Source organism: Thunnus maccoyii, chromosome 9 (genome assembly GCF_910596095.1).
Source record: "Thunnus maccoyii chromosome 9, fThuMac1.1, whole genome shotgun sequence".
Taxonomy (NCBI): domain Eukaryota; kingdom Metazoa; phylum Chordata; class Actinopteri; order Scombriformes; family Scombridae; genus Thunnus; species Thunnus maccoyii.
The window spans coordinates 25,964,505-25,990,671 of NC_056541.1; the positions used below are offsets into that span (position 1 = coordinate 25,964,505).

Here is a 26,167-nt window from a genome sequence, read left to right on the forward strand (position 1 = left end):
ACAGAAAAACACACACCCTAAAATATATAAAAACAATGCTCGGTCAAATAAAACATTACATATACAATTTTTTTTAAAAGAGCTATTATACTGTAAGAGTAAAAATAAAATGAAATGTGGACATGAACTATAGTTACTGGTTGAGGTCAAAATAAAAAACAAGCCTGCACACTGGTTTAAAACATTATGAAATGTACAATATTATTATTATTATTATTATTATTATTATTATTATTATTATTATTATTATTATTATTATTATTATTATTATATTAATATGTGTAAGTCTAACTTTTGCTAAAGTGCAAAGTGCTTATAAATAATGATATTTACAGTGCTCTATATTTTTATTCAGAGCTTTAAGGTTTACATAAAAGAGATTACTACAGCAAACAAGCATCTTTGCCTACATGGAGTGATGGTCAAACATGACCATGAAGCTAAATTTAGGTCCTGTTTTTTCTCAAGATCCTGCATGCAGCTTACACTTACAGTATTTCCATTGTGTTATTTTTTGTAGTTTTATTGGATTAAGGGAACAACTATGCAGATGATCAGATTAGAATATTTTTCCCACTGTCTGGAGGAAACACTTCCTCATAAAGTCCTGCATTTAATCCTGCAAAATGTTACTTATTTTCCAGTGCTCAGTCAATTGTTGTGCACAAAGTTAATATACAAATCGTAACCAACGTTTTAAAGACCTGACAACCAAAGACCACACAAACAGGTGGCTCATTGTGTTGAAAAAATAAATAAATAAATACATATGTTTTTCTTCACCACTTAAATTTATTTTTCACTTTATTGTGTGATGACATCTGATTGGTTGAATAGCATATTTTCTGTGTGACTCTCAACCTTTTGAGAGCTGTTAATTTTAATGAAAGGGTGGAATCTGATGCAAAGTTTATGTTTTTATCATCAGTTTAGTCTCTGGCGCCCCTTTGTGGTGTCTTTGCAGAAGTGAGAGACAGAATGTGTCCATAAAAACAGCTTATACAACTCCTTTCCAAAAAAGTTTTATCAACCACAGCACATGACTGAAAAACCAAACTAATATGTGACTATCAAAGCTGCTCATGAGGTCATACTTAACCAACGCCTTTGAAAGTGTAACAGTGACTTAACTCAACTCAATTTTTTTTATGGGGTGCAACAGCACAGTTCTGGTTGTCTCGTGTTGATAACCAAATGCTGCCCTCAGGCCCTTGCAGGGTGTATTGCTTTGAAATTAAGGCTGCAAGTAACAATTATTTTCATTATTGGTTAATGTCAGTTATTTTTTCAATTAACCAATTAATTGTTTGGTCATTAAAATAGTAAAAAGTGCCTGTCAATTTCATAAAGCCTGAGGTGACTTCTTCAAATGACTTGTTATTCAGTTTACTATCATATATGACAAAGAAAAACAGAAAATATTCAATATAAAGAAGCTGGAAACAGACAATGTTCAGCATTTTTGCTAGAAAAAATGAATTGAATGATTAATTGGTTATCAGAATAGTTGCAAATATCTTTCAATCGACTAATCGATTAGCTGTAATAAATAAAAACAGTTCCTATTAGAAAGATAAATGTGTGTGTGTGGTTGTTGTGGGGGTCATGGTGCACAAGCTGGCAATAAGGATTTATGTCAACCCAGATTTCAATGAAGAATAGTCCATTTTATTTGTATAGCACCTTTCATGGTGCTAACATCAGCATGAAAGCATTTTATCAACATGATAAAAATCGTTTTAAAGCAAAGTTTAAAGATACAGAAATACAACAACCGAAAATGAACATCAAATCAAGCACACACATATACACGCACACGCACGCGCGCGCGCACACAACGAAAATAGTGTTACAGTAAGTAGAACATTAACAAAACAGGAGAACAAATATATTTGATAACCCGCACTAGTTTTAGTGCTTTCTCCCGCCATCAGTGTTGTAAAGTGAAAGCAGACGTATACTAGGATGGGTGTAGTCAGGAGATAAGACTGTAACCACGTTATTTGTTGAAACAATTTGGAGACCGGCTACTTCACATTTAAGTCCTCCCATCACGTCGTGCATTAAGAACATTATGTCTCAGTACATTACACTGACATGAGCATGGGAGGGGCTGCTGCAAAACACATTGATAGAATGAATGCAAAGAGCCAAAAGAACACTTCCTGTTGATGCAAAAAATTGCAGCAGCAACTGTCTGACACATCTGGACTGGAGAGGGGGGGAGGCCTGGCTGTAGTGTTAGCGAGCTACTGAGGGGAATGGACAACGTTTAATGCTAATCTGCAAGACGGTGAGTTTGGTGGACTTCAACCTTGACTTGGACTGGTGACCATAATGTGTTTGTAATGTCAGTGTATTCTTCTCTTATTGTTAGTAATTGGGAAATGACTACCAGCGGTCGTACGCTAGCAACTAATTGCTAGCTAATGTTAGCCGCTAGCGCTAGCCTGGACCACTGGTTAACACGGGATGGTTGATAGCTAAGATAGCGCTAACTGTTAGCATAAGCTAGCTAGCGTTAGCATCGTAGCAATTTCATAGTTTGTACCTGCGTTCGACGTTGTAACTTCTCTACCAAACGATAAAATATTGTCAAGCTTTGGTATATTTAGAAGAACACGAACAAAGTGTAAACAAACTAATCCAGCATGCGTGAAAACAGCGAAGTCTGTGTGAAAGTTTGCGGTTTTTTTCTGAAATGCTTACTCGATTTCAGGCTAGCTGATATAGTTAGCCAATGCTTGTGCTGCTTGATAGTGGGGCGGTTCGGCCCTGTGAGCCGATGCAGTTTTCTAAATTTAATATAAATGTACACGTTGCCACAGAAAAGATAAACAGTGGAGATAAGAGACAAAGGGCAGGTGGATGTACTGGTCAAGCTAACGCTAACGCTTAGCTGCTCCATTAAACATAAATAGCTAACGTAGCTAGCTAACTAACTTACCAACAGAATGGTTTGCAATAAAGTTTGAGAGACTGCACATTTGTTCCTCAATATATCTGCAGTGTACGATGGGTATAACAGTAGGTGCAAATGTCCTCCAGGGTCCATGCATAATGAACTATCAGTGAATAAGTTCAGACACTAAATGTGTAACAAATACTTTTAATAATTTTAATAATAATAAATCCTATTTCATTTCTGCTGTTCATGTATGAGGTGGCAGCAGGCCTGTCTCTATTCAGTCTATAAACCTGTAATGTTACCCACAGGGTTTCGCAGGACATCTGTTTACCTGAAAAATGGATTAAGATACTAGTGTTAGCAACACTCTTGGTAACTACTGTACTTGTAAACTAATTGGATACAATGTTATGGCAGGAAAGGACAAAGTGCAGGGACATGGCAGGTTATTCAATACACCTGGGTTCACCTAGGACCCAAGCTTTGTGTTTACTAGCATCACTGTGACATCCATTTACATAGCGTTTAACTGTGTGGTGTTTAAAAGCCCAGTGTGAAAACAACAGAATTGGTCCCCCCCCCCACCTAGACTATTGCATTTGAAGCCTGGCTGAATATTTTAACTACAAGGCATGTCAGAACAGAGTGGAGCCAAACCAATTACGACCTTTGCATGAGTAGGCTTATGGCTTTGCACCCATCCAACCTTCTTTTTTATAGTCCTGGTTCTGTTTGGGATAAGCTGTAAAACTACATTGGTGTGAACCGCCTGTTGAAATCCGTAGTGATTGTGAAAGACAAAGCCTTTGAATACTAGATGCATAAAGTGATGTTTTGTGTGGTCTGTTGTGTTTATCTGGTAATTCTTGGGAGTTTTAGGACAGTGTCAGAGGTTATTGTTTGTACTCATTTTGTCTGAGGCAGTTACCAGGCCATACTATAAATTTGGAGAGGGTCATTTTCCCTGATATTTGTGGCAACTGTTGAAAATAAAATTTTGGTTTTAGCTCATGATATTGTGATAATAATCACTTTGAATATTGATAAACGGTAGATTTGACTATATTTTCTAATGTATTGTTGATCACATGGTAAAAGGTGTTCTCAAGTATTTACTTGCTAGCTGTGGGATATGTTTCATAGTTTTAGGAAATGTAGGAAGCTGTTACCCGAAGTAAAGAGAGAAAAACTGATAATACATGTAGGCATTTACTGTTGAAATGCAGGGTTCCTCTTCATTTCAACAGCAACAGCAGCTGCCTTGCTTGATTTCTATGCCACCTTTTGCAAAAACCTAACCATTTGGCGATAATAAAACTTGTTTTAAGAGCACTGTGTCAAATGTGTCACTGCCAACTGTAACTGAAATAGTGGAATAACTGCAATGTGGCTCTTGGGGAAAAGACAATGTAGTGGGATAATATCCAAGCTAATTAGTGCTGGTCATCAAAAGCACTGTAAACGCTGCGAACAAGATACGTCAAATTTGTCAAGGTTGACAGCAGACAGAACATCTGGTGCAGGAGGAAAGGAACAGTTATGGAGGGAAGAGTCAGAGTGCTGGTATTGTCAGTCACCTAGGTTCCCTATCAACTACTTACTTTCATCTGAATGGAAATCAGTTGTTGCCTGTCGTGACTACAGATACTTGAAACAGAGAAGATATCATCTGGCTGTTCTTGTGGATGCCTTAGTGCTACCTTTTTGTGTCATTAAAATTCCTAGACGCACCAATCAGATTCCCTCTCAGCCTTGAGTGACACCATGTCACCAAGAAGAACTTGATTGTTTGACCATGGCAAATTTACTTCACTTACGATTTACTGTATGAAACACTTTATAATTCTGTCTGTAATGATTTCTGTTCAGCCTTTTTCTAGCTGGATGTTATTCTTCTATAACCGCAAGTTTTAGAGTGAATATGTTGTTGAAAGAGGGACTCAAGTCTTTAAGACTTCCGCTTGGGTTCATCTGATAAGCACATGGGTCAGCTGAAATGAAAGGTGAGCATTTTCTGGTTTTCCAGTTGTTTACTCTTAAGAAATCAAATAAGAGAAAACACCCAAGGGCTACAGATACAGACAGTGCTTAGCTCTGCATACTGAGCTCCCACCAAGCTTAACAATTTCAGTAACCCATGTTATTCTCAGTTCTTCACATCATACCTACCCTGTAATGTATCAAAATCAAATCTATTTTTATCTTCTTTTTTACCATCTGTCTAAACTGCTCTCCCAACCTTTGCTTGTTAAGCAACTCTGTGCTGGGTCTGGTCTGCCCCACAAGCTGTTTTTTCAAAGTAGGTTAAATGCTGCTGATGTTGAAGAAAGCATACAATGCACGCCTGCTGACTTAGATTTTTCTTCTAATGGTTGTTTTTTTTTTTTTTTTGGGTTTGTTTGTTTAGGTTTTTTGCGTGACATGCTAAAGTTATTGACTTGAAAGCTCTAAGTGATGCGTGTCCACCAGAGTTGTGCTGACCTTATGGTCAGACAAACAATCACAATATATGTAGCATCTTTCATACTTACCCAAATGAAGCAGCTGTATCAAATAGGTTTATTACCAGGCGAGGAACTTGAGCCACAGATGGAATTTTTGAGCTGAGTTTAAACATTTTGGGTTTTCTCACGTGAGTTAAGCATGTGACCCTCACCCAGCATGTGCATCTCAACCACTGAGCATGCATTCTTTGGCTGCCCTTCAGCTTGGCTCCAGTATGCATGCTGTTGGCAGCCATCACTGAAATGTTTTAGTGTATGAACATGCTGTATTTTAAGGCTGGTAAAGAGGGAGTGAAAGTAATGTACACCTTAAGATTCTCCCTGTTTTGCTACATCTCTTGTCTCTTCTGTGCCAGGATGAGAACATATGGTTTGTTGGACAGGTGTCTTGGCAAGCCTTGGCAACTGGAGAAAGTGTTTACGTTCCCAAAGTGCTGACAGGGACTCAGTATGCAGAAGATCATGCTGAATTGCCAGTGAGGGGCAGGGAGGGAGGTGCAGTGGGAGAGATGGAATAAGGGCAGATGGAGTGGGGGGAGAGGAAGGTTAAGCTGGAGAACTGAAACATGCTCTGTTTTTAGCAACAGAAATATTTGCCTTTACAATCAGAATTGTAGTAGGTACAGTAAAATTTGATTTCGATGTCGTGGTGTTCCAAAATGTGGTTTAACCAGTTTTGCTGAGAAAGCAGGGCCTTATATCTGTAAATATTTTATCAACCAGCTCAAGTCAGTATATTATTGTGAAAAGGTGGTATGTGAGTACTTGTGCGGCAGTTCCCTGTATGGGGTGTTTTGATCTATTATTTTGCCAAAATGTGTTTCAATGCTGGGAGAGGCAATCATCAGGTATGCTCATCAGCAGGAATGAGAAGGTCAACAAACCTTATCAACAATTAAGTAGTTACAGAAACGGTTACCTCAGTGTCATTACTGACACTCATTTATTCAGATATATCCATAAAGCCTCAAATGGCTTCATGCAAGACTTTTTAGGAACATTTGGTGCATGCTCACTTTCCAAGCAGAACCAGATTTTCTTCTTTCCCTGCCAAATGTAGTGTAGGCTATACCCTCATATGTTATGCTTCACCACAGCCAGTCTATGTAGGGTACTGGTACATTATGTTATCAGTTGCAATCAGTTAATCTACTTTCCTTTCAGTTTCCTGCTTAACAATAATGGTAATGAATGAACAAAGAATAACAAATTCAATGAATAAATGACAATGAAATGAAGGATGAAATAGTGTGGAATTGAATTTTCAGATTCTGAATTTCATCATCGACCTTGTCTTTTTTTGTTCTCACACTCTTGTAATACTTGCCCTTGATCCTGTTTATGTTGTGGTACCCCAAGAAAACAACCAGATTGCATACTTTACTTGCACAATATATGCATATATGCATATATATATATATATATATATATACACACACACATACATACATTTGTGTTTGGTAGATTATTTCTTTGTTGTAACAATGCTTCTTGGCAATAAATCTTATACCGTTGGAAAGCCTGTTTATTCCCCTTTTACATGGTGCCACATTTGTAAGGAACATGCATTTGTGGGATGAGCAGCAGAGCTGAGTATGTGGGTTGTGCCCATGAAAAATATGCCAAATCTTCTCTGCCAATGCCAAACAGCTTATTCTGCCATTGACTCCTGTTTGGTGGATTGGATGATTGAAGTTTGAAGAAACAAGACATATTGGCAATTTAACAATTTATTCATTTAACAAACAGGAGCCTCAGTAGCGTGTGGAAGACCGATACACAGCCACAACAGCTTGGCACCTCCTCCACATGCTGGTCACCAGCCTGGTCACACACTGCTGTGGGATGGCATCCCATTCTTCAACCAGCATTTGTCGGTTTGTGGGGTTAATCAGAGACCACCTCCAGAATTTGGGAGTGGAGAGGATGGAATGGCCTGCGAGCAGTCCCGACCTCAACCCCATTGAACACTTGTGGGATCAGCTTGGGCATGCTGTTCGTGCCAGAGTGACCAACACAACCACGTTGACTGACTTGCGACAAATGCTGGTTGAAGAATGGGATGCCATCCCACAGCAGTGTGTGACCAGGCTGGTGACCAGCATGAGGAGGAGGTGCTAGGCTGTTGTAGCTGTGTATGGTCCTTCCACACACTACTGAGGCTCCTGTTTGTTAAATGAATAAATTGTTAAAAGTGCCAAAATGTCTTGTTTCTTCAAACTTCAATCATCCAATCCACCAAACAGGAGTCAATGGCAGAATAAGCTGTTTGGCATTGGCAGAGAAGATTTGGCATATTTTTCATGGGTGAAACCCACATACTCAGCTCTGCTGCTCATCCCACAAATGCGTGTTCCTTACAAATGTGGCACCATTTAAAAGGGGAATAAACAGGCTTTCTAAGGGTATAAGATTTATTGCCAAGAAGCATTGTTACAACAAAGAAATAATCTACCAAACACAAATTTCCTTACTTTTTGTGCCAAATTTATACATATATATATATATATGTGTGTGTGTGTGTCTGTGTGTGTGTGTGTGTGTGTGTGTGTGTGTGTGTGTGTGTGTGTCAGAATGTATGTTTGTGCATGAGTATGCACAGGCGGGTGACAAATAAAAGGAAAAACTGGTACAGGTCTGAATGCTTGACCCCTACAGTGAGGGGATCTGGTGGCTCTGTTAAGCTTTGGAGGATTTTGTTGGCACAGTTTGAGTCCACTTGTCCCTTTAGAGGGAAGGGTCACTGCAAATCAATACAAAGTTGTTCTGAGTCATCACCTTTATCCTATGATGAAACATTTCTATCCTGATGGAAGTGGTCTCTTCCAGGATGACAATACCTCCATCCATGGGGCACAAGGGGTCACTGAATGGTTTGATTAGCATGAAAATGATGTGAATCATATGCTATGGCCCTCACAGTCACCAGATCTCAACCCAGTTGGACACTTATGGGTGATTTTGGACTGATGTATTAGACAGCACTCTCCACCACCATCATCAAAACACCAAATGAGGGAATATCTTTTGGAAGAAATGTGTTCATTCCTCCAGTACAGTTCAGAGACTTGTTGAATCAATACCAAGGCACATTGAAGCTGTTCTGGTGGCCCAACACCTTATCAAGACATTTTATGATTGTTTTTCCTTTTATTTGTCACCTGTCTGTATATATGCTTTTGCCTGGTATGTATGTGTGTTTGCATAAGTATGCATGTATGTGTGTGGTAGGGCTGTGCAGTATGATGATATAAATCATGTGATGATAGAAAAAGTCTGTCGTTTCATATTATGCTCTATTGTTTATTTCGTTGTGTCACAAATCACACACTATAGCAATATTTTTCATCATTGGAATTACTCTTCTTGGTTGTTTTTTTTACTTGCAAAGCTTTTATTGCACTTACAGTAACGTAATGAGTGTAGTTGTTGTCAGCTCTCCAACTCTCCACCGCTGTCATGGACCAACTATTTATTCATTGAATTAAAATGTGCTTTATCGGGATAGGTATCGTTATCGGGATATGAAATGACCTATATCAGGATATAAGATTTTGGTCATATCGCCCAGCCCTAGTGTGTGGTTGAGTATGAATGTATGTATCTGGAAGGCAATGTACTTTAAACGGAAGTTGCTATCACAAGGTGGCACACCAACCACCAGCAGCAGCTTCAGAATCTGCTTACATCTCCTTCTGTGATCAATGCCATTGCAACAGTTGTGGAAAACAACAGAAGTCAAGAATCAAGCACTATTTATCCAAATGCGGAAAGAGAGCTAACTGGGTTATTTCAACTATTGGGATCACACAGCATCATGCAACCCAGCAGCTCCAAACTCAGCAGGGAATTCTCAAATTCTGTCATCCAGTCTGCTCAACACAACACGTGCCTGTATTTCGGGGCATGGAAGCCCAGAAGAAGACAAAGGTGAGTTTTTTTCTACAATGTTCAAAGGTTATGTTCTTTGATGCTTCAGAAAAGTGTCCCCCTTCAAACCCTGTTAGTATTAAAATAGCCAAGGAATGTAATATAGCCTACATTAGCCTGCTAAAAACCCAATGTTAGTAAGTAGCTAGCTAGCCAAGTATTAGCCTTCTACAATAACAAAAACGATGGTAATGTTACAGGGTCAGATTTTGTTTTATTGTTATTATACAACACATGCAGCATGAATTAAATCTTTGAGTACAGCAATCAGTTATACATAGCAAAATATGGCCTTGTGATCACCCTTTTTGAAGAATGTTATTTTGCCATCCTCTCACTATTTTTGCTGTACTGGATACTATCTTGATGGCCCCTTTCATTACTGTTAGCCTCTCAGACTTCTGCCATTGGGTTGCATCCTAACCTGGTTAGCTGTGTTTAAAAATAACTGCCTAAATCCACTCAAATAAGGTTTAAGTAAACAATAGAAAATGAGAAGCCATGTAATATAGTATATGACAGTGTTTATGTTTTTGAACTAAATATTTAAAAAAAAAAAAAAAAAAAACAACTCGATTTTAATGATTCATAACAAAATGTTTTCTTTTTCTTACCTCTGTCATCAAAGATGGGTGGATGTTGTTATGTTTTTGCCTCTGTTTTTTTTTTTTTTGTCAGCAAGGTAACTAAAAACTAATGGAGGAATTTGGGATGAAACTTCATGGAGGGACTGTTAATGAGTGAAGAATGAGCTGATTAAATTTTGGAGTATGAAGGTCAAGGTCACTCAAAGTTCAAAAATCACATTTTGGCCAATATCTCCAAAATGAAGCATTGTAGAAAGATACAGCAATGTGAGCTATGTTGATGTGGGGGACTGTGTAGTGTGGTGGAGGCTGCGGTCTCTGTTTTTACTTGGCTTGCTCTCAACCCTCTCACTGTCTTGCCTAAAACTCTGTAGGTGGACATACCAGTGAGTTGCACTTGAACTGGAATCACAAAAACATGACTCAGATTTCAGTTAACATTTGCAAACAACTTGCTGGTAGCAAGTGTTTTATTTGGGCTAGTATTCATTGTTACGCAGTACTGGCACTTATGAGTCAATACCCACACCAACATGCAAATCGCAAATAAGGGGAGTATTGGCACTTTTTTCACTTAAACCACTGCTTACTACTTGGTTACAATAATTTTGTTAACTTTCTGACTCTGACCTGGGTGTTTTCCTGGAGAAAGCTGTTCTGCATTATTTGTAACCTGATGGAAAACAACAGAATCTGTCTGTGTTCTACTACCTAGCCAAATTTGTATCTGAAGACACCACTTAAAGACTAAAATGTTTTAGATATATTTTATTCATTTTGAACTTGGTGGTCAGAAAAAAACAAACACTTAGGGGACCCACCTTATAGAATTACAAAGGCAAGGAAAACCATGCATAAGCTGGAGTGCCCTCATGCTACATTCACACTCTGACCAGGACCTACAAATATCTAATTCTAACAGATTATCATAAAGGTTAAGTTCGTTCATGTACTCAGTGGTACCAATGTATTTAATTGTTTTGTAGACTTTCTTGCATCCACTGCTAGATAGCAAAACAATGATACCGATTTCTGCATGAAGCTGTGCATCATCATCAATATTTGAAATGAGACATTTTTTTCACAGCTTGTGGGGCGAGCTCCTTAAACATAGAAAGTAGGCTACTGATAAGTTGTATGTGTTTTTCACAAATACCCCCACGATAGCATAATGGACTTTGGCTTGAAAATTGATATTTGCATTTATGTTACTCCTACTTATCTTTTTATTACAATTGCATTTTCAGAAAAGCCAATTCATCTGAAGAGATTCCTGTTGAATAAATTTTGTCTGAGATTGCTGCAAAGATCAACACTGAGATGCATGCAGGCTTAACATAAACTGCATCTGTATTGGATGGAGCTCTCTGGAGATTTAAATTAACGACTTACAACCCCTACCACAGGATGTCTGTGAAGATTTCAAATGACAAAGGCATGAGTGAAGAGGCTGTGGACCTTGGTGGGCCTAAAAGAGAATTTCTCCATCTGGCAATGGAAGCACTTGTACAGTCTGAAATGTTTGAACGAAGAGAGGGAAGCCTCAAATTGGCACTGAATTGAACAGGTATGTTTTCAAATACATGATACATGTGAGTCGTAATTTTTGCATAACTTCCGAATATTATGCACACATGAACTTCCCTATTTTTGGCATGGATGTTGCAGTCTGAGATGTTATTTACATGGTGATACTCCTGACTATTCAGTTAGGTTCTCTATGGCCATTAATGTCACCAGAAAAACTTTCTTTTTTTTCACAACTGGGCCTCATCAAAAATCAAGCGAACACCTAGAATCACAAATTTGCATAGCCCACCCCTGCTTTGGCAGGCTTGTGGGGCAGCAGCCGTTATTGATGCCAGGAAAGATGGAAGGGCTCCTAATACTACAAGCCATTTAAAAGCCAGTGGCTCATTTAATGATGAATAATGAATGAATTCCTTCAAAATGGCGTCTTAGATTATAGTTACAAGATGAGCCATGTAAAAAAAAAAAAAGTAACTTTCATCACTTTTTTTTTCATTTGAATGTCATATTTGTGTTTTATAGACCATGGTTCAAACAGATAAACATTAAGTGAACACCCAACTGTTAATGGTGTACCATTAACAGCTTAAAATGATCATTTACCTGAAAATCTCTCTACACCGACAGCACAAACCCCAGTCAAGTGCACAAAGGCCAAAGGTTGTATTCATGTTTGGTGCAAATTTACATGGTTTTAAAAATGGAAGCAACAGTCTGTGTAAAAAGTATCTTCTGTGTTAAGGCCAAAAATCACCCAAGAACTAATAGAAATTCAAACTAAGAAGAAATAATTATGTGCTAGACTTCCGGATAAAATGTGGAGATGCTGCAAATTATGTAGTCTGTCTCACCCTTAATACAGAAAATATTAGCAAAAACCTTACAAAAATGAAAAGAATGTTGTTTTCTTCTGCTGTGACAAGTACTGGCAGCTAGTATTACTCCTGTGATGTTTCCCACTTCCTTTTGGGGCACAACTGTGTGTAAGTGTCCAACTGTACGTAGGAAAGTGGGATAGTTCATTACCCTGCTTTTCACCATTAGATGAAAATATTGAAAGCAAACCTATTTGGATTTGGGATTTAGTTGCTTTTTAATGTGATTTTGCAGAAACACCTCTGCTGACTGTAATTTTTAAGGTCTCGGATTGTCAATGTATTCAGTGTTCTGTTTGGGTGCAAGCTGTTACATGCTCTAATGTATTCTTTTGCTTTATTTTCTTTTTCCAGCTATTAAAGAAGACAAATACTTTATTGCTGGGAGGGCTGTTGCTGTTTGCCTGGTTCATGGTGGAACCAAATTTCCTGTCCAAAACCCTGTTTGGCAGCATAGTGGAAGGGCCAGACAGGTCCTCCAAAACCTGTTTTGGAGGACATAGCAGATTTTAAGATTCATGAAAAATTGAAATAAGTTAGTTTGATTGTAATGTCTCAATTTTTGGATTAAATCACTTTTATTTATCTTGTTTTGATGGTAAATTCAGGAACATTGTGATTTTGAATAATTTCACCATGTGGGCCATCATTTCTCTTTCTCAGTTCTTAAATAATGATATACTTATTGTCTAATTGAACATTAAGCTATTTTCTTGTTTTAAACAACCTTATTTCTATGCCTCTAGAGGAAGAACGAAAGAAGCTGGGAGACATCTTAGCATTTGTAACGGGCTCAAATGATGTCCCCCCAGTTGGATTCTCTCCCTGTCCCTCCATTGAGTTTCTACATGACAGTGACACAGATAGGAGGTTCCCAATAGATAATACCTGCATTGCCTCTGACTCCCCATCTACAACTCCTACAGTGGTTTTAAGATTAACATGGACTTCGCAATTCAAAACACCCAAGGGTTTGGCATGGAGTAGCTGGAATGAACTGAAAATGTTGATTGTAGGTTACTTGATACAGGCTTCCAACAAACACACTATCAAAGCATACTCTTGCCATTATTCTTATTTGGACATACAGAATATTGTCATTGAGAAGAGAATTTTTTCATACCTCAAAGAAACAGAAGGTTAATAGTCATACACAGTGTTAGTCTGATTAAGACACACTTGCACCACCACAAAACTTTTACATCACCAGACATCAAAACTTCAAAAAGTTCATTTGATACAGGGAATGCAAGTGACACTGCAATTCCGAATAGCTCCACAAGTAACTTTTGGGGCTGCTGGCAGGGCTTAAAGGCCAACCTCAAGCATGTCAAACATGCATTAAGCTAGTGAGGCACCAGTGGTAGAAGCCCAGTTCTAGTTATAGGTTATGTTTTAAAATGCACTTAAGCTGTTAAGGTAATCAGCAATGTTATTGTGTTTAATGTTTGTATAACTTTAAAATGGAATATATTTCAAAAAAGTAAATAAGTACTGTGTTGTGTATACATTTACATGTATATTTCACTCAACTACAGCACTGTTCAGCTTTTTTGGTCATTTGTTTTTCTGTTCTAAGGCAGATGCAAGGGCACATTTGTTATGTTTCTATATAAATGTGTCACATCTTAACTGACAGCTTTCATTTATCTCAATGCGTTGAATTTAAACCTGAAGCAATGTTATTAAATATAATCTGTTTGACCATTTCTTGTGTTATTGAGTCAGACTGAATTCATAAGGTGAAGTAAATGAGTGAAAAGCAATAGTCTCTAGTCCATATTAATGGCAATAGATTGGTGATTGCTCTTGAAGCATTTTGGACAGTGAAGGTGCCATTTATTGGTGTATTCACTTGGCTTTCTAATGCATATTGATAAAGCTCAAATATGATCACAAAACTGCTTGCTTTGAAAGAATTTTTTGATTTCTTGTAGCATTTGAATTTGACTTGGAGTTTGACAGTATAAGATCAAAACTGTGAATTCTGTGTCAAGGGACAGTGATGGAGGTGGTGTATGTGGGGACACAGGCATGTTTAGCTCAAAATGAAAAAAAGGATCTAAACCTGCTATTTTGGGATCCAGGATGCTGACATCAAATTAAATGTTTATAGGCATGGAGCTGGCACTTTGATTGTGTATAACATACTAAAATTGGTTTAGGCCAGAGTGAAAGAACCATCTAAAAGTCCATGTCTTTGATAGTGTAATAGGTTGCACAAGATGGTTTACCCCATTAAAATCTTGCCTGAATTGTTGACACCCATTTTGAGAATGGCACAGGCAAAATAATGTTAGGGGATGGTGACATGGTTTAAAGTTAGCAGCAACCATGCTTGACACAGAGCCGTTTAATTTCAACTAACTCCATGGCAAACAAACTCGATATCAAGCTCGATATCTAATATCAAGCTCATTTGTTTCCATCAAAGGGGTAAACGTCCCTATCAAGCCCACATACCATGTAAGCCCACTTGCAACTTCTGAGTCAAATTTTTAAAAAAAAACATAATTTTTTGCTGTTTGATGTTTCTTCCAATGAAGCTGCTTGTTACACTTTTTCAATGACACTTTTCATTGTAAGTCAATCAGATTTGTCAATATTGAGTTATCGAAGCATATGTATGACATGTGCCTGCTGATCCCAAAGGAAGTTGCAAAAAACCTTTGGTGATTTTGGTACCCTCAGAAAATAACATTTTTGCATATTTCTACTCCTATTTTTGGTAAATACTCAATTGTTGTCAAAATTTTAAGAGATTAGTGACTTGAATAAGACATATGTTAAAATATTACTTGAATTAGAAATATTGTGTCTTTTGAAATCAAAATATGAGTTTTAGCATGCTAGCAAACAGACCACATGCTGCATCAATACAGTAGCTGCATAGTATGGTTCATTGCAAAGACATAAAGCATGATAAGTATGTATAGTTTACATTTTTGTATGCAGTTTATATTATTGTACTGTTAAATAGATAATAAACGTGATGTTTATCTTTATTTATTTTTTAATTAACATTTTTATCTGGGTGGTTTAAAGGGGACGCTACCAAAAAACATTACACTGTTTGGGGTGGATATAAATGAGTATAACTAATTATTTCTCTGCATGATCAATTAATACTGTTGATGTTATATTAGCACACCATGTATAGATTTATTGCATATAGTTGTTTTTTTTTAATATCATGTGCGTAGAATAAAATATTGTCTTTTAACCATAGATTCAGTGAATCTATGGTTAAAAGACTGATGACAACACAGCAAAATGGCTGGTCACGCCCATTTCAAATGCCATTTACAGGCCATAAAATTGAAGTGGAGACAAATTGAAAATAGCTATTGAGAGCTAAGAGATTACAGATTTAAATAGAACAGATTTTTTCATATATATTTATTTATCAACAAGTCATGAAGTGGGCTTATTTGGAACACCCATGGGCTTAAAGGTTACAATAGGTACCCATTAAGCCCATGCCATACTTTTGACATATTTTGACAAATTACACAACAAAAACATTAGAAATTGTTATAAATAAATTAGAGATTAGACTTTCATTTTAATGAAAATGTTCACACTTAAATTGGAGCATTATATATTAAAAATGTCTGAAAAGCGGATTTGGTGGGCTTAATAGGGATGTTTACCCTACATAGCAATGAAAAAAACTAGTCTCTAAATTGAAAAAACATAAATACATAACATAACATATACTAATACATAATTTTCAGATGTGTCAGCACTATACTGTACTAAAGAAAACTGTGGCAGGTTTCTCAGGCCATGTTGTAAAAACAAATTTTTGTATAGCCTATAAAGCTTTCATGGTTTTTACTTGATACTCAAACCGATTGCTTGTCAGCATGGTGGTCATTTGGTGGTGCCATATTTCTATCAAAATTTCTTCAAGCAATAACGTTCTAGACTGCATTTTGTCGGTGTCATTATGGAGTCTAACATTGCTTCTATCATGTCTATACCTAAATCTCTACACCTGTTCTCATCCTCCCTTCAGGTTACACCATTATAACCCACTTCTCTTTAATTTCTTGAACTAAAATATGCTGACTGTCTACTTAATACAAATTTACAAGGGCCAAAAAGGGCCCATGATTTCCTTCATCCATTAATGGATCAACAAAGTGTTGAATCGCTTCTATAGCTGTGTCATTTGCACTGAAAGTATTTTCAGGAACAACAACATTATTAGTCTGTTGTTCAGGCAAAGGTCCATCATCATCAATTCCAAAGTTTTCATCAACTTGAAATATGCTTTGTATAACTATGTTAAATCCGGTGTGACTAACAATATCCCAGAGCCAGAACTGTAAAGGACTGCAACCTCCTTGGGTAGATAACCCATGGTTATTCCACTGGTTTCTGAATTCTTGGATTGATCTTTGAACATGTGGTAGGTAAATGTAGTGTAAACAAAAAAAGTTCACAAAGGGAGTTGAGTATGCCACCTTGTTCCATGAAGCTGAACAAATCACTGTAGTAGCATGCCATGACCCTATTAAGATCTGCCCCCAACCTTTCAATTCTCTGAATGTGTACACTTTGACCAGTGATGATGGTCCCTGTTCAGTCCTCTTCTGTTCAGCATAAATTGGGCAACCTCTATATTTTCCATGCCATGGTCACACCTCACTCTAGATGGCAAGCCAAAGCTCTGCACTCCTTGTTGGAACAGGCACGCTATACTGGAGGCTCTGTTGTTATCAAGACATTCCAGATAAACAATGGTGCGACTGTAGCCATCGATGCAGCCATGGAATACCATTCTCTGTCTCACAAGCTTGTGATTACTGTCGATGTGCCTGTCAAGAAGATGACATTTTACACAGAATTGTGTGGATCAATTTTCTTGTGGGCCTACCTTTTAAATAACACGGCTACTGGTATCACTCTGTGTGCTCTCGATGCATCTTAATAAACTTTGGAAAAATTTAATAACAAAGTCTCTATTGCTGTTTCAGAGATGGACTTGGAAGCTAATCAAAACAATTAAAATAACATGCTCATTCTTCATGTTTGTGCCTGTCTGCACCTTCACGAGTAGTCATCATCACCGTAGCGCCATGTTGTGGTAGCAACTTCCTGTTAAAGTATAGTGTCTTCCGGACACATACATACTCAACCACACACATGCATACATACGTATGCACAAACACATACTAAACACAAGCATATATACATACTCAAGCACAAATATAAATACAGTGACACACATACATACATACATTCTCATGCTCGTATACATACTTACATGAACACGTTCTCACATTCATACATACTGAAATGCACACATACATACTCACACACCCTCATACTCATACACACATATTCTCATGTTATGCATGCATGCATGTGTATGTATCGGTTTATGTGTTATATGCATGCATGTATATGTATGTATGTGCATGCCTGTATTTATGTACATATGTATATGCACGTATATATGTATATATATTCATGAGAGTATTCATATATGTGGAAGTGCTTAGTACCAGTATATATGTATGTGCAAGTGAAGAATTCAGTTATGGCTTAGGCGCCTTCTCATACTTTTGCACTTTTTGTATGTTACACTGAAAGAAATTTGTCTGCCAAATGGTGGCTATTATGAAAGCATATCTGAATGCCATATGCATGTTAGTATGATTATAAATCACCAACATGAGTTTTGGGTTTCCAGTTGTGGGTTAACAGATGTCTGTTGTTTTTTAGCTTGTGAAGAACATCTCAATACTTTAATGAGGCAGTTGACAGTCATTCCACCAGAAAACTGCTGCGAAATTGCTGCTGGGTCTTATTCCAGATCCACATTCCCCACACAAGACCATTTTTTACTCATGTATATTATAGGCCAGTGTGTGAAATTGTGAATGTGTAATTGAATTTGGTCACATGAGCTATGCACGACAGGACAGTCTATAGCCTAAACTTTATGCCATTATAATCAGGGTACCTAAGCAATTCTTTAAAGATTTCTGTATTGTTTCCTTTTCCCTCCTCAACAATAGAGCCTGGCTGGTACCGGATTATTGAGGCTGAGGTCAATATCAACATATGAGAGTTCATGGCAATTATGGCAAGTTACTTTTGGACACATTATCATGAATAATTAATAGGACTGAGCAATACGGACAAAATTATCTATTATGTTTGCAACATAATGTACAATGGCTGAATACAAAAAGATATTGAAGGGATAGCTACCATGGAATAAACTGAAATCTTGAAGGTTGATGTATGTATATTGTCACACAATGTCATCATATCACCCAACCCTATATCTAAAGATAAAAATACGAGTATATATTAAACATAAGAAAAATATACACTACCTGTAATTCATTTATGTTCTGAACAGGTAACAATTAAATAATGGCTTTTAATTTGTATATTTTTTTAATTTGCTAACATTAATGTAAATACCATTATATCTGTTATCTGCTGATAATATTGGAGTTATACTGAATGTATAATGTTTACAGTTTGCCTAGTCTGGATATGAAATGCTGTTTTTGCTGCATTTCATGTTTCTTTTGGCCTATATTTTCTTACAAACTGTACAAAGTAACCCTTGTGTTTTTGTCAATTTTATTCAAAAAACAAATGAATTGGGTGTATTTGGGGATTGCTTAGATGAAGCTGAGTTGTTTAAAATGTTGCAATTTTAATCAACCATTTAATTAATATTATTATTATTATTTTTTTGTCTTTTATCATTAGGCTGTCGACAAACTGGAGAAACATATCCAAGACATGGACGACGGCAGCTACATCGAGTTTGATGTGCCGGAGTTCAGCAACACGGTTCTGACCCAGCTCAATGAGCTGCGGCTGCAAGGGAAGTTGTGTGACATCATCGTTCACATTCAGGGCCAGCCATTTCGAGCCCACAAGGCTGTGCTGGCAGCCAGCTCACCCTACTTTCGTGATCACTCAGCTCTCAGCACAATGAGTGGCCTTTCCATCTCGGTCATCAAGAGCCCTGAGGTTTTTGAGCAGCTTCTTGCATTCTGCTATACAGGTCATATGTCCCTGCAGCTCAAGGATATTATCAGTTTCCTCACTGCTGCCAGCTTTCTGCAGATGCAGGCCATCATTGATAAATGTACCCAAATCCTTGAGAGCATCCACTCCAAAATCAGCCTCCCAGTTAGTGTCTGCAGCCCAGACAAGGACGACTCGCAGACCAGCCGCAATGGGGTCAATGACAGCAACCTCTTTGTAAACCCTACCCAGATCTCCCCCCCTTACTACTCCCGGCAGAGTCAGGCAGGACACGAAGCACGCTTGGAGCTCGCAGGAAAAGGCCTGGGTCGGGGGCGACAGCATCAAGAGGAAGGCCAGTCGGACCGTGGCAGTAGTGATAGCGTGTCAGAGCATGATGCTCCCATGGAGGGAGAAACGGAGCAAGTGGAACTTATTGGCAAAGATGGGCAAGTAACAGATGTGCATGTGAAGATAGAGAAGATCGACAGGCCCACTTACTCAGATAGTTCCTCAGCTGGTGATGATGGCTACCACACAGAGTTGGTAGATGGAGAACAGATATTGGCTGTTAGTGTGGGTTCTTATGGTCCTGTCATCCAGCCTGCTGCCTATTCTTACTCAGGGCTGTCTTCCCCATGCTTTGTCAACCTTAGCAGCTCCAGTCCATCCCGCTCCATGCTCAGTGGGTTCAGAGGTGGGCGAACCAGGGCAAAGCGCCCCCTGGGCATCCCAGCAGGAGTGCTGAGTCATATCAAACAAGGCTCAGATGACGGCGAATCAGCTGTGGGACCCACAGGGTTGGAAAACGATGTGCGAGAGCGTAGTCTTCGGAGTCAGTGGTACCCCTACAATGAAAGACTCATTTGCATCTACTGTGGAAAGACCTTCAATCAGAAAGGGAGCCTGGACCGCCACATGCGCCTGCACATGGGAATTACCCCATTTGTTTGTAAATTCTGTGGCAAGAAGTACACAAGGAAAGACCAGCTGGAGTACCATATCCGTGGCCACACAGACAACAAGCCCTTCCACTGTCAGATCTGTGGCAAATGCTTCCCATTTCAGGGCACCCTTAACCAGCACCTGAGGAAGAAGCACATAGGAGCATCAGAGGGCAGCAATCACATGGACTCTCCAGAGACGACGGAGGGAAGCTCGGGTCAGAAGGACCAAGAGGATACATCTGAGGGGATGGCCTTTGAGGCACAATATGCAGAAGAGGCGCCAGCCAGTGAAATGGAGGAGAGTTCAAAATGCAGTCCAGAGGAGGCTCAAGCATCGAGATGTGATTTTTAGGTCCTGCTTCAGGTTAAGGAAGCTTTAAGAAATGTTTATTTCAACTCAACTTAAAGGACTTTTTTTCTTTTTAATCGGCTCCCTCTACTAAGGACATTTCTTCCTTCAAGGGTTTCTGTCCATTTTGTGAAAGTTAGGTGTTGAATGCAGAGAGCAAATGGGTGCTTTGTAGAAATTTGATTCTTTCAAGCAAAGGGAGTTACTTAGGGAGCTACAACTTACTATTTTTGAGGAGGTCCCAATAATCAAGACCCCCTAAATGATTTCTCTTTTTATCTTTCCATGTTTTTTTTTAAACATATTTACAGAGTTATATAGGCATGTTGCAATAATTGATAATGTGAAAGCTCTGGTAAGATGCTTGTCATATCACCTTTTTACCTGACCTGTTTTTGCACATGTGGCCACAGGAGGTCACTTACTCACAAGGAATGATTTTTCTGCCAGTGCAAAGCTTCGTGTGACATATCCGTTCAATACCTCATGATGCAACTACATACTCATAACAGACAGTATTTTAACTTAAATGAAACTCACCAGGTTCTACCTCATAGCCAAGAACCTACCAGGCACAGACGCGTTCACCGTTTGAAATCCATTTTCAGTTGTATGTACAGTATCTTATTGCCAAACCCTGTAAAGAATATTCTCTCAACACAAAGCCTTGATACTTAGGGGAAATATTCCTTGCTGATTGTATGGATTAGGGACAAAGTCCATGTCAAATGTTTCATGATCAGCCAGGTTAAAATGATGATTAAGAAGGTGCTATGTTAGGAGTGCATTAAATTTGCTAGCTTACTTATGTGTTTGTTTTTGGCAAATGCAGAGATTAGAGAAAAAGAATGGCCCTGTATACTTTAATGATTTTGCTGTCTTATAATGTTTGTTCCACAAAACACTTAAGGATTTTATATTTAATCACTACTCTCACTCTGTTGGCCAAGGTGCGGTTTTAGATGCTGTCATCCATGAAATGGGTGAATTACGTCCATACAGTGAAGTCATTTGTATTCCTCTATACTCTGATGGCAGATTTATATTGAACTATTATATGTGTAACATGTTTTGTCCTGAGGTAGGCTTCTATGTTCAAACTCAGTGTCTAACAGAAACAAGAGTACTCATTGTCAACTCAGCACATTAGGAACAGCTCTAGATCTGTTCACATAAATCAATATAGTATGCTAGTCTCAATAATATGCAAACAGAAAGAACAAAGGAATCTCAGCCATTCTGAAATGGTTTTTCTTCCATTATTTGAAAGAGCTATTGTTTTTTTTTTTTTTCCTTTTTTTTCATTCTGTCCTGCATTTTATGATGGGACGAATGATCTGTGATCTTTGTTCTCTGCATTGGTTGGGGTCAAATGCAGAATTGGAACATGTTTTCCTCATTTGTCAATCCTACTTTATGGTGTTGGCATAGATGTGGCTAGATTAAGGCTAAGAGGTAAATGTTGTTAGAGATAGCTGGTGATCCAAAGTATTGATGCACTTTGCAGAGTTAGTGGGCGGGATGGGAGTTGTCCCAGTGATAAAATTTGCTAATCTCTGTCTTAAATCTGATGCGGCAGTGTCAGAGTAGTACTTGCCTCACAGAAGTGATTTTTCCTCTGGGTAAAAAGTCAGTACTACATGATGTGAACTCAAATGAGACTCTGCAACCACATTAATACTATTGGCTACAAGTCATGCGTATGACAACATTGTATTTTATCAATACTATTTGAACCATAGGGGATGGGGAAGCTGTTAGTATATAAAGACTTGGTTTTATTTCCATTGTGATTTAAAAGAATCTGCATTCACAGTAAATGCATAAAAAGGCACTTATAAGGCCTGATTGATTATCCTATCATAGCATTTTGCAAATTTAAAGCTCAGCTGGGTGGTCCCTTTCGTGCTATCCTGCTTTCTTATTTGCCATCCAGCTGTTTATTGACTTTTTTGAAGAGCACCTCCTATATGCTTCTATTTTGCTCCATCTGGTCCATGCTGAATTTGTGTCAATGAATTGAGTTTGATTATTTTCCAGTCTTCATATAATTTTCTACTTTGTGTGCATTTTGTGGGAGAATATTGTCTTTTGTCAATTATGTCTTACGTCAAGATTGCAGTCCTTTTTATTCCACTGAATGTGCCGTCATTGTCGTCTTCACTCATTGACAGTTAAGATAGCAAACCAAATTTTAGGGAATTTTGCAAGAATCGGTATAGCTAGCTTTTCATTATCTTTTTTTGTACGGATTTATCACTAACACTTTTGGTCATCGTCACCCACAGTCTGTCAAGCTATACAGTACTTTTTAGATGAATGTTTACTTACGTCAAGTTTATTTCTGCCAGCTGCTGATGTGATGTGCAGATTTGACAGCTGATCTGACCTCACCAAAATCAGCCGCTGACTAATTATAATCTGCCTATGATGACTCTTGCCCTTCATATACAGTAGAGGAAAGGAGGAAATGCGTACCCTCTGGTGATATTGTCAGTACTGTTTTGTGAGTAAAAGGTACAAACTGCTAAAACAATTTTGTGCCAAGAGTTCACACCAAAGACTAATAGGTGATTTTTAGCAGTACATTTTTGAGTGTATTTCATAATTTAATGCTTATTAAGGAAAATGGGTTCTTAATTTTAATGTAGGCCTAGTTCATTGCTATTTGCAAGGAATGTACGTTCCCAGCTTAAAACAATCACTTGTGTAAAATTTGAACAATTTGCTAAGAAGGCATTAAGCAGCTAAGTCATAATTAGCATAATCTATTAAGCCATAAACAGTGGACAATATAAAAGTTGTGCAATAGGTATTGTAATTGTCTAAAGCCAATGTAAACAAAAGAGAGAATACTTCACAAAAAGTGGCATCTTAAACTTAGTGCCTTGCCACAAGCTTTACATTTTAGATCCTGGCACTTCGATTTCTGTGCCTCTTTACTTTTTAAATTGATTGAATAGAGAGATTATAATCAAATATGGCCACATCAGTTATTGTTAAGTGGTACTAGGAATGAATAGAAATTATACAAAGTCATTCTCGTCCATTTTGTACTTTCTCAGCTTCAGTCCTGCTCCCCGCTTTTATCGCTTTTTATCATTTGATTAGTTTTTGTTTTTGTCATGGGGCGGACAACTGATTATAAAGTAGCAATTGATTACAGTCAAATGAGGCAGACTTGTTCCCTGCAAGCTGTTGCCACATGTTCAGAGACTATACTGTATCCCTCCTCTCTAACCACTGAGGACAATTTTTGCAATGTACTGTAGTTTTAGACATTTCAATGAAGGAAGGAGATGCATGAGAAACATAAATCTACTTCCTCTCTGTTCTCTCAGAGCATCTGGCAAGGTAACAGCTGCTTTGGTTTTTAGCAGATAATAAACAGAATATTTGTGGAGAAAAAAAAAAAAAAACAAGCTTACCCTCATATACTGTAGCTGAATTGCACGTTGCTCAACCACAAAATTGTATAAAATTGCCAATGGATAAATTTAAAACTTGAGTTCTTGTCATCAGTTGTGCACTTAGTTTTTCGTTGATTATACATAAGAATTCCATCCGGGCAGTCTAGTTAATCTCTGTAGTTACCCTTAAGGAACTCAGCTATAATGGCCTCAATCACTCGGTTAGGGACCTTTTCCCCTTAAATGGTGCTTTTAGACTAGTCAGGTTATTTTTTTCTTATCAAATGAGTATACAAGTCCGTGTATTCATCATAGATGAATGGAGGGGAAATTGTTGAAATGCTTTTCATGAACTATAGTTAGTTATGTCATAGTACACACACATACAGATCCAACTGAACTTGACACACACACTCGAAATGACTCTTTGTCAACTCTTTGTTCCACACTTCTGAGAGGAACAGGAGATGCATTATGGGCCACAAGTAATCAAAAGGAAGTGTTTACAGGGAAGGCTGTCAGACTACTTTTTGAAATTGCAGCTCGTCCTTATTCCTTTTATAATAAACTCACTTCAGGTAGTTTACGAACACTGATACAGGCTTAGAAAAAAATCTTAAGTCTTCCATAGCTTTTCTGTCAGTTTCTGTCCACTGTGTATTATTTTAAAAAAAGCAATAACCTTTTTAAAAGTGGTGTATTGGGATCATCAAGTATATTAAATATTGGCCTGTCATATATCAAACAAACTGAATGTCAGGGAGCTGTTGAATTGAAGTTGGACCAGGACAATTTGATATTGATTTATTTTTTATATATTTTCTGAAACTTTGGACAGGTTGACTTCCTCTTCCGAAAAAAAAATCTATATATAAATGAACAACGGGTGTTGCTTGCTGGTGATCTAAAAAGCTCATCAAAATCCAGTGGTAGTCAGTGAACTGCAACACAAGAACTGAGCGTGTGGTTCAGTCATCAACTCAGTGGCACTGTTCAGAGTTGCACCTCCAGCTGTGTCAAATAATGAAAGGGATTTTGGGCTGTATAGCCACTGTTTTGGGAGTGGGTTATCTGTTGTCATGTTGAGGTTCAGTGGTCTTCTTTGGCTCCTCAGGCACTGAGACTGTAGTTGTAGTTGTTCAGGATCAGATGGGAAGTTTTCAGTCTAGCTATTGTTCCTTTTTTCCTTTTACAACTCCCTAAACTCTGCACTATAATGTCTCTGGCTCATATGTATTGGTGACAAGGCAAAAAAAAAACTTAGTACTCAGGGTATATAGTGTTAAAAGTGGTCTCATTGGACATGCATTTTATGTCCATAGTATAATTGTGCACTTCTTTTCAGGTGGGGAAACAAGTCCTCAGTCAGTGGTTCCCATTCCCAAACATTCTGCCTCAAGGTCTCAATGAGCCCATATTTTCCACAGAGCTGAAGCTCGAGGACCAGTGGAGACCATGAACTGAACCATGACAACAGATCTGCTCTAACTCCTGTTTTGTCCACTCTACATACAACCTCACAACCCAACTGTGAACCTCAGAACTCTACTGTTTTGTACAACTATGAAGTAAATGAAGCTAGCTAGAGCTGATGTTGTATCTATTGCCATTTATGAATTTATTTTATAGCATGAAATAAAATATATTTATTCAAATTATATATTTTACTCATAATCATTCTGTGCTGCTTCATTTTGGTTCTTAAGCTTGTAAATTGCTTTTTTATTATATAAAAAATGTCAATAGAATAATGCGTTTGTTTGTAAAATAAAGACGCTGATTTGGCTCTGATTTGTCTTTTGTGTGTCTCACAAGTGGATTGATTTTATTCATGTTAATGTGCATGAAAACTCAGATTATCCAGATGGGGGGGGGGGGGTGTAATGCACTATTCAGCCACCCTTTAAACAGGAAGATTACAGTATGTTATGTGAATAAGATTTAGTGAAATATATATTTATGCGTTATTAACATTCAAGTATGTTCAAACTGTGTTGCCGGCATGCATGAAATTCACGTCAACTGGAGTGATGTATGAATTCCATCTGGAGAAGTGTGATGTATGTGCGACTTTACCCTCCAGAGGGAGCTAGAGAATAACAAATACATCTTCAAAGGT

The 26,167-nt window shown here is 37.9% G+C and overlaps 1 protein-coding gene across 2 annotated transcripts; it reads left to right on the plus strand.

Annotated features, from left to right (window-relative positions):
• The first annotated feature begins 1,858 nt into the window (after positions 1-1,858).
• zbtb34 (zinc finger and BTB domain containing 34) lies at positions 1,859-25,790 on the plus strand. Of its 2 annotated transcripts, XM_042421133.1 has the most exons (3): positions 1,859-2,293; positions 18,367-18,434; positions 19,079-25,790. In XM_042421133.1, exons 2-3 carry the CDS (start codon positions 18,423-18,425, stop codon positions 20,639-20,641), a joined length of 1,575 nt encoding a protein of 524 aa, XP_042277067.1. In that variant the 5' UTR covers positions 1,859-2,293; positions 18,367-18,422; the 3' UTR covers positions 20,642-25,790. The 2 variants fall into 2 exon arrangements, with proteins under 2 accessions (XP_042277067.1, XP_042277066.1); XM_042421132.1 differs by lacking the exon at positions 18,367-18,434.
• Positions 25,791-26,167: the final 377 nt, after the last annotated feature.